This window comes from Lagenorhynchus albirostris, chromosome 19 (assembly GCF_949774975.1).
Source record: "Lagenorhynchus albirostris chromosome 19, mLagAlb1.1, whole genome shotgun sequence".
Lineage (NCBI taxonomy): Eukaryota > Metazoa > Chordata > Mammalia > Artiodactyla > Delphinidae > Lagenorhynchus > Lagenorhynchus albirostris.
Window position 1 is genome coordinate 49,087,544 of NC_083113.1, and position 10,044 is coordinate 49,097,587.

The 10,044-nt window shown below is 39.3% G+C and overlaps 1 protein-coding gene across 6 annotated transcripts in view; it reads left to right on the forward strand.

Moving 5' to 3' along the window:
- Positions 1-6,382: 6,382 nt before the first annotated feature.
- CNTNAP4 (contactin associated protein family member 4) overlaps positions 6,383-10,044 on the forward strand; it is a 259,350-nt gene continuing 255,688 nt past the window's right edge. For 5 of the 6 annotated variants that reach the window (XM_060130070.1, XM_060130073.1, XM_060130071.1 and 2 more), the window contains exon 1: positions 6,398-6,482. In XM_060130070.1, the coding sequence (XP_059986053.1) occupies positions 6,398-6,482 (85 nt within the window). Of the gene's footprint in view, positions 6,483-10,044 lie in introns of all 6 variants that reach the window. The other variant, XM_060130067.1, reaches the window with a different exon arrangement.

A 10,044-nucleotide genomic window follows, 5' to 3' on the forward strand; every position in this document is an offset into this window, starting at 1 on the left:
CATTTAAAAATAGAGACTTTCAAAAGTCATTAATGACATCACACTCACTGTACAATATTTTAATCGGAATGATATCTGAGACTCCTTATTACTTTCTATTGAAAACTATATCTCATTTTAAAGCTTGTTGAATTATGCAAACTATGTACGACATGCAGATGTACTTGGGATGGCCAAAAGTTTCGTTCGTTTTTTTCCGTAAGATGGCTCTAGTAGCATTTAGCTATCTTTAACTTCATTCGAAACAATTTTGTTAGATTGTATGTGACAGCTGTCATATAAGTGTGCATTTAAAAAAAGACATCAAAATTGGTGAATTTTTGTGTAGCCATTTTAATATTGAAGATGGGAGGAAAAAAGCAACATTTTCGGCATATCATGCTTTATTAGTTTGAGAAAGGTAAAAACGCAACTGAAATGTAAAGATTTGTGCAGTGTATGGAGAAGGCGCTGTGACTGATCGAACATGTCAGAAGTGGTTTGCGAAATTTCATGCTAGAGATTTCTCACTGGATGATGCTCCATGGTCAGGTAGACCAGTTGAAGTTGATAGCGATCAAATCGAGACATTTATAGAGAACAATCAACGTTATACCACGTGGGAGATAGCCGACATACTCGAAGTATCGAAATTAAGCGTTGAAAATCATTTGCACCAGCTTTGTTATGTTCATCGCTTTGATGTTTGGGGTCCATATAAGTTAAGCAAAAAAAACCTTCGTGATGGTATTTCCACATGTGATTCTCTACTTAAACGTAATGAAAATGTTCTGTTTTTAAAACAAATTGTGACAGGCGATGAAAAGTGGATACTATACAACAATGTGAGATGGAAGAGATCGTGGGGCAAGTGAAATAAACCACCACCAACCACACCAAAGGCAGGTGTTCATCCAAAGAAGGTGATGTTGTGTATATGGTGGGATTGGAAGGGAATCCTCTATTATAAGCTTCCAGAAAACTAAATGATTAATTTCAACAAGTACTGCTCCCAATGAGACCAACTGAAAGCAGCACTTTACAAAAAGCATCCAGAATTAGTCCACAGAAGACACACTATCTTCCATCAGGATAACACAAGACTGCATGTTTCTTTGATGACCAGGTAAAAACTGTTACAGCTTGGCTGGAAAGTTCTGATTCATCCACCGTATTCACCAGATATTGCACCTTTGGATTTCCATTTATTTCAGTCTTTACAAAATTCCCTTAATGGAGAAAATTTCTATTATCTGGAAGACTGTAAAAGGTACCTGGAACAGTTCTTTGATCAAAAAGATAAAAAGTTTTGGGAAGATGGAATTATGAAGTTGCCTGAAAAATGGCAGAAGGTAGTGGAACAAAATGGTGAATGTGCTGTTCAATTAAGTTCTTGGTGAAAATGAAAAATGTGTCTTTTATTTTTACTTTAAAACCGAAGGCACTTTTTGGCCAACCCAATATAATCTTCTGAAGAGAGTAGCCAGTGTTGCCTATAATTTGTATCTTTATTTGCAAATTGTCTTTATTATGTAAGGGTTCTGTCAAGTGAGACGTTAATAGGAAAAGTGCACCCGCTAGAGCTTTGGGTGTTTGCAAACTTGCAAAACTCAATATGTTTGTTATTATGGAAGTCATCACTTACCCTATTTGTAACATACTGATTAAAAGGGAAAACAAAATAGTAACACTTAGGGCAATATAAAGATCGCTTGTGAAAAGTGCATTTATGTTACAGAATGTCAAGTCCCTTAACTGAAAATGTAATACAAAATAAAAGTAAATGCCATTAATAAAATATTAACTTGATAAAGTTTCAATCCCAACAGTGACAACAATTAATATTCTTATATGTTGACTGTTCGGGCAAAGAAAACATTGTTTATATCCAATATAAATATATTTGGGAAGGAGCTTTTGGCAAAAATGTTCTTACCTCATAAATAGGTTTCTGAGACCAATTTCAATGTGTATGGGGTCCCCCACACCAGTAAGCAATTCTCAGACACCAGCAGAGTATCCAGAGATTGCATCAGATTCCACAGGTTAAGGGTTCAGCCTACAAGACTGTCATCCTGTCCCCACTGCAGACTCCAGTCACGAGTCCAGGTTTTTCACCGGTGCTTCTGACTGACCAGCTATAAATCAGAGGTTCCCATGAAGGGTTCAAGGTCCCCAAGGAAGGTTCAATTAATTTGCTAGAGTGGCTCCCAGAACTCAGAGAAACATTTTACTTACTAGGTCAATGGTTTATTATACAAGGATATAACTCAGCAACAATCAGAAGGAAGAGATGCATTAGAGCAAGGTATGGGGACGGGCATGGAGCTTCCATGCTGCCTCCAGGAGCACCACTGTCCCGGCATCGCCACGTGTTCACAAACCTAGGAGCTCTCAGAATCCTGTCCTTTTGAATGTTTATGGAAGCTTTAATTACATAGGCATGATTGATTCAACTTCTAGCCCTCTTCTCTCCCTGGAGGTCAGGGGGTGGGACTGAAAGTTCCAATCCTCTAACAACATGATTGGTTCTCCTGGCAACCAGCCCCCATCATTAGGTGCTTCTAAAAGTCACCTCTTCACATATCACAGGACACCTTTACCACTGTCTACACTTAGGAAATTCCAAGGTTTGGGGAGGTCCTGAGCCAGGAACTGTGGAGGAAGACCAAGCATATATATAAGAAAAATATATTTGGTCATTCAGATGACCAAAATATATTTCTCATAAATCACAAAAAGAATAAATTTTGAGTAGCAACATCAACAAAATTGCAAAATAGGAAGCCCAGCCTATTCTTCTCCTAGGGAGACATCCACAAGCCAATTGCCTTTGTAAGAAATCCAGAAACCAGTTAAGAGGTTCAGGCACCAGATAACACAATTTGCATGAATAAGAGAAACAAAGGAGTTGCATCTTAATCTCTTTCTAGTCTTTTGATGTGACTTTGTTCCACTATGACCCGATGATCCTTTTCCAATCCAAAGGACAGTCCAGGAGCCTCTATGCACACTGTGGTGGGTCATACAGTTCTCTGGCAGGTTGTACCAAGAGGAAATTGAAAGCCTTATTTTACAAATTGGAACATTTTGGTTTGATTTATAATGCTTTCTCAGGCAGGGTCTAGCCCATAATATGCATACGCCAAACCTGAAGCACCAGCAGTTGTTTTTATCTTAATCGGTGGAAAATATAACCACAAATGCATACACAGGGAGAAATGATTTGTGACGTCTGAATCAGCAGTACAGTAATGTGCAAAATTAGGTCTCTACACTTCTCTGATTTTTCCCATTCAGACTCTTTTTTTTTTCCCTCCCTGACATTAAGCACCAACTCTTAATGGTAGAGAGGAAGAAAAGAAGCACAAGTCAGTAGGTCTTGGTGACCATCCCTTTTCTGCCACCAATGAGTCATGTCCCTCTGGCGAGTCTGTAATTCCTCTCCTCCTCAAATTTCTCCTCTGTGCAAAGTGAGCTGTAATAATACAGTGATTACAAGAACAACATTGATTGTCTAACTCTCAGGGGCTTTCACTTTACAAGCATTGTCTCAGCCATGAGGGTGATACTCTACCTGTCCTTGGTTCACAGATGAGAAAACTAAGAATCAGGGATGATATGCAGCTTGCTCAAGGGCAGGCTGGTTGGAGGTGGCTCTGGAGCAGACCTTGAACCTGGGCTACCAGACTCCAACACTGCCCGCTCAAACCACTACCCTGTACAGTCAGAATGCAGATATCTAAGGCCAGTGAGTAACTGCGGACCCACTAAGTGTTAGGCACTCAGTGGGGGGTTGTCACACATTATATCACAATGGCTCTTTAGTCATTATTCTCTTACTTTTTAAGAAAAGGAAATCGAAGACCAGAGTAAATGAGTCATTTAATCAGAACCACAGTGAAAGCTGAATTCATATCTGGGCTTCTCTGTTTATAATGTCTAAACTCTCTCCACTGCGTCATGTGGTCCATGTGGCTCTCTCTCCCCTGTGGCCATCAGGCAGGGGCTGGTGGTGCAATGGCTTGAAATACTCAGGTATTTTATTCAGTGCCAGCCTCCAACTCATTCTATTACCATAGCCCATTGATATGGAAAAATCCATCTTTAACGGTTGCTATGAAAATTTACACTTTGTCCTAAAGAAGTTATTATTGCCAGGAAAGGTTCAATTATTTTTCATTTTTGATATGTGTACTGATCCTTTTAAAATGCATTCTCTAATTTATTTTATGGGAACAATTTTAAGTATAAAGTTTTAAAAGGAAGACAACTTTTTTCTCCTGGAGAAAAGAAGAGAATTTAAAAAAAAGAGAAAAAGAGAACTTTTCTCTTCTGGAGAGCCTGAGACCCGTTCCCTCTGTGTGGAGTCATTGAAGGAAATACTTTCAGAGCTTTGCAGACCAGAATGCCGAGCCTACTCCCCGTGGCACTTTGGACATACTGCTTAACTTTGCTGAGGCTCAATCTGTTTGTCTGTTAAATGGGCACAATGATATTTCCCTCAAAGATTGCTATAATAATTTAAGTAGATAACAAGTGGCATATAATATGTGTTCAACAATATTTAATCCCCTTCAATAATTACTTAACAGAAATTGTCAATTTATATCTGCTTTTGCTTAACATGTTATGTTTGAAAATGACAAAATCAGGGATATAGGCCTAGAAATACAGAGTAAACACTCGAACAATGACCTTTCTTTTCCTCTGCTTTTTTTTCTTTTTTAAGGGCTTCAGGTTTTCACTGCCTTTGCCAGAGGTCAGGAAGGAGCTGTACTCTTATGTGAAGGGCAGCAAGTCCTAGGGTGAGAGCAGTAAAACTGGGGTCAGAAAAACAAAGTTCAATCCTCAGTGCTTTATTTACTAACTCTATGATCTCCTCAAATCATTTAAATTCCCTGTTCTTGTTTTCTCATCTGCAAAATAGGGAAATTAAAAATATCTCTTCTGCTTTGTTTGTAGGCAAGAGCTAGCCCTTATGGTGAATGCTTCTGTCATTTCTCCCTTATTTCATTCATTCTATAGCAAGGCTGCTGCTACTGAATGCTTATGTTTCTTCTTACTTGTTATCACCAAGAAGTGCTTGAGAATCTCAGTGTTCCTATTATAAAATTTAGCACATTCTAAGTTAAATATCTTGACATTTATTTTGAAGAGCTTATTTATCCTTCTATGACACCATGTTATACACTTATCATTATGTGATACTAGCTCCATTATTTAAATACTTCAATATTCTATTCAAGAACTGGCAATATCCATGGATCAGCCATTCGAAGAGTGATTTTTCTGTAGCTGGCGATCTTCTGAATTCAACTTTACTCCTCTCTCCTTTAGGCCATTTGAATTACATCTTTAAATTGTTTAGGAGGTTTGGTGTGAGTGTGTGTGTGTGTTTTGGGCGGGGGGTTCCCTTTCTTCAGTATCCCATCATTTTTATTTTGGGGCCTTTTGGGAATTATTATTAAAGAATTGGATTGTAGAATGCCACTGCGTATTCACAGCCTGAAGCATTCATCCAAATAGATCTATCCAAAGCATTCAGTTTGTGGATTTGTACTCCTGATGCACTAAAATAAGAAATGTTAATTTCTTGCAGACTATTACTAGATGATTTTAAATATCTGCCGAACAGGAATGTGTTTCCTTGTGAGGCATTTCCATAATAAAATCCTGGCACCATAGCTGAAGAGGATAATTTTATATAAACAGAGAAAAACAACAGCAAGTATTTTCCCCAAGGACAGTTTTAGCTACCATTTACCAATGCTGCTTAGTTATTTCTGTCTCATTTTATGCTTTTGTTTTGAAACAAAACACAATTTTACCTGGATGCACTCCCGGATAATCAGGAATTAGCTCAGTATGTTGACTGGCTCTGCTGAAGGCAAGACCGGCAGAAAATCAGGAGGCTCCACCGCCTCGCCCCTCCCCCCACGGACATCTCCAGAGGGGAGAAAAGGGTTAAGGATTATTGAAGAATAGAGGAGAGGGGAGGGAGCCCCGAGGAGGCCCAGGCGCGGCAGGCCTCGCCTCCAAGTCCAGCTTTCATCAGCAGCGCAGCGTCCGGCGGCGGAGCTCTGAGCGCTGCTGTGAATTTGGAGGAGGGACGCTGCTGCTGCCAATTTCTGGGACCACGGCTGCGAGGAGTGGGCGTGGCCTCGGCAGTGTGGATGCTCGTTCGGAAAGATGCTGAGCGCTTTCAGTGAGCAGTCAGGGCTGTGGTGTGTGTGTTTGTGTGTGTGTGTGTGAGAGAGAGAGAGAAAGAGAGAGAGAAGGAAGAGGAGGAGGTAGAGAGACCAAGACACCCAGAGGTGCTGAAAATCCAGACAGAGCTGGGAGACAGACTGAGAGCGGGACTGGAGCCCTCGGAGAGCCAGTCAAGATCTTTTGGGGGAGCCCAATGAATGTGAACATGAGGCCTGTCACCGGAGCTGTTCTCAAGACGCTACTTCTGTTATCTACTCCAGATTGGAACAGGGTTTTAGCTGGGAATTCCTGTAAGTATACAGCAAATGATTTAGAACTTGAAGGGGGCCTCTCTGCAAAACTTTAATTCTGTTGTTTTTTATGATGATTATTTGCAGCTGGAATTGCTGCAAAGCACATTGCTATAAATGAAGCATCACTTAAAATCTTGCAAATACGACTGGGTTTACACATGTCTTTCCTCTTGGTCTGGTCAGAATATGCAAAGTATCGTTTCTCTGTTTGTCTACGAGCAGAATCTTGTCCTCTTGTCTTTGTGTATTCATTGAGAACACTCAAGTTCTAGTAAAACATTAAATCGTCATCTTAATCACGGAATAGCCTGTGAATGTCTTCGTTTCTTCCCTTTTTTAGGTTTCCTGAATTTTACTGGAATTATGTCTAACAGGAAAACAACTGGCAGACTTTACATTATGCTACATTAGCTTAGATTTCTGAAGTTTGCAATTTGGCAGACTGATAGCTGGCTGCATCTTTAAAATGATGCCAGGATAATAACTGAAACATACTGCAGAATTCAGGGGCAGAATTGGTAGAGGTGAACCTCAATATGAGGAATTGTGTCCTCACTGCCACCAGAATGAGACTTGAACACGGGGGCTTGATTCCTACATCTTACTTAAAGAAATACATTCAGGTGCTTTCTTCAAAAGTATTATTCTTGAATTTTTAACTTTATAAATTTGTGATTGAATATTCTGATTCTGAGTTAATGGTCCCAGGGAAGATTTATTAAGACCTTATTTCTAATTTAAGTATCATCCAAAATAATTTGACAGAGGTCCCTTCATCCACTTTTTATTAGAGATAAGAAGTTTTAAAAGTTACATTTGGCCTAAAATCTCTGAAGGGGAGAATTTCCCCCTCCCTGATGAATGATCAACAAACTCAGCAAATACAACTTTTTCTCTCTTTCTTGGACTTTAAAGGAAAAGCTCATCTGCTTTTCAAGAAAGGGCTATGAGGCCTGGTCAGGAATTTATGTCACTACAGTTCAAGCAGGTTTAGGTTTGGGGGACACAAATAAGCCAGGAACCAGGCATTTGCTATGGTACATCCCTTGAGCGCGCTAAAGCACTCTGATGTGGGAAGAACATTAGAAATGACCTTACAGGCACAAGCCAAATGCTCATTTACATTGAATGGCCACTGTGATTGCATCCTTCCATTCAGTATTAGCTCATTTAATGGTGTGGTATATCTATCACTCTGAAAGAAGAGAACTTCACTCGGACGCTGCAGTGTGTTTTAGCTTCTGTTTTAATTTGGGGGTGTAAGAATCCCATGAGTCAATAAAATGTGCATATTTTCACCTAATCAAAATCTTGGAATGCTGTAATAGTAGCATTTGACCCACATTACAACAAACAAACAATAACAACACAGACCCCCCCCCCACAGAAAGTTTTGTAGAAAACGCATAAGTAATTCATCGTCCAACTACCGAAGTTCAGCAAAAAAGGAAGCGCTAGAGGTCACTCTTACAATGTAAAGCACATCATTTGAAGCATCCTTCCCTTAAGGAAAGCAGCGCTTAAGTCTGGCCTAGAGGCAGTCTTGTCTTTCCAATATGCTGACTGTTTGAGTTTATAATTGACTGATGTGACTGACTGGGCTATTAGTTGTTCACATTTGTTTATTTTCTTGAAGCCCAATAAAAGGCAGATCGACCTTCAATAGCTTCTTTGTAATATATCTTCTTCAAAGGAAAGATGAGCTGCTGAGATGATCTCAGGAGAGCAGAATATTCATGGGTGCTTAGCTCTGGCTGGGCCTCTCCTGACACTTAAAATTTCAATCCTGATTCTGTATTCTTTTAGCCTTGGTTTATTCTTCAGGAAGTAGTTTAATGCTCTTTTAAACATTTGATTAACTTAAAGAACCTATAGCATTTTAAATTATTAGGAACATTTAAATATTAAAGTTGGAATTATTGGTTACCATATGTGTTAAGAGTTGACTGTTCTTAAAGTGTCATATATGCAGTTAAATGACTTCAGGTAATTAAAGGTGCATTTAGTAATTTCTTGTTACTATTGCATTGACAGTATGATTTGCAGCAGTAGATATAAAACAAAAAAATTCATTTGCCAAGTTTTATTTCATTAGTATTTTGTGTGGGGGGGAAGAAAGCAAGGCACTTATTACCAAGTCATGGTACTCCATGTATTGTATCTTTTTTGGAGGAACAAGTCTATATGTTTACCAGCAAGGTTGTAATTCAGCATAGTGACAAGTGACCATCAACCACCGTAAATGTTTTTAAAGTATTATAATAGCTCCAGTAATTCTTTTGGACAAAACTTTATATTAAAACATGAATCAATCTTGAACACCAATATTAAAGTCAGGGAGAACTGAATAAAAATAAAGGAAATTAAAGGTCAGTCTCTCGGGTGAATACAAAGACATTTTCCCTCTATTTACAGCTGATTCACCAGGAGCAAATCTGCTATCCACTGAGTCGGCCCAAGACTGCCCAAGGCCACCAGTACGAAAGCTTACACGGGACAGGACTTTATACACCAGGGACAGCTCAGGGATTAGGTACACTTTAATTTGAATGTTAGTTGATCTAATTAATCAACAGGGTAAGTTTACATTAGAAGGTTTCTGTGCAAACACACACACACACATACATGTTCATGTGTATCTATGTGTGTGTGTGTGAACATATGTATATATTTATATAAAGATGCATAAACCACTAGATGCGTGTGCTTACACAGCTTTGGTGACTGCTGACTCCTCTTCTGACTAAAGATGAAAAACGTTGAATGGACCACATTCTTTGGCTATTAGCACCCTACCTGACATTTCAAAAGCATTGAACCAGCCCCAGGTCTTTCCTCCTTGTTCTGGTCAAGGTGTTATTATATTGAAGAGTTCCTTCTGTGAAAGTTTAGAGACAGATCCTCGTAGTAGGGCTTGCTCTTTGATAAGCTGCACAGCCTGTTGTTGCTTTCTTCACTTGCTAGTAAGATACATGCACTGAAAAGGGAGTCACCTCTTTATTTTTTTAAATTATTAAAAAAAATATTTTTATTTATTTATTTATTTATTTTGGTTGCGCTGGGGCTTAGTTGCGGCCCGGTGGGCTCCTTAGTGTTGGCTTACGGGGCTTCTTAGTTGTGGCATGTGAACTCTTAGCTGCGGCATGCATATGGGATCTAGTTCCCTGACCAGGGCTCGAATCTGGGCCCCCCTGCCTTGGAAGCGTGGAGTCTTAACCACTGCGCACCAGGGAAGTCCCTTTATTTTTAAATTGCTCTTATGAACCCACAGTTTTCCTTCTGAGCATTAAGACGTTGTTGGGGGAGGGGTGGACACTGTAAAAGAAGAAAAGGTGTAAGTCAGCAAAGAGTTTTGCTTTTATTTTTACTCTTGCAGATCATGTGATGGAAGCTCTCTGGCTTCAGGTATACTGAGAATATTTAATGCTTAACAAGTAGCTTATGAATGACATAATTAGAAGTTAATTTCTCACTGTGTGCTTTCTTTTCCATAATTGGAATAAAGGCTGTATCTGATATCTACCCTGAAAGAAGCACTAAAGAATATGTTAAAGTTAAC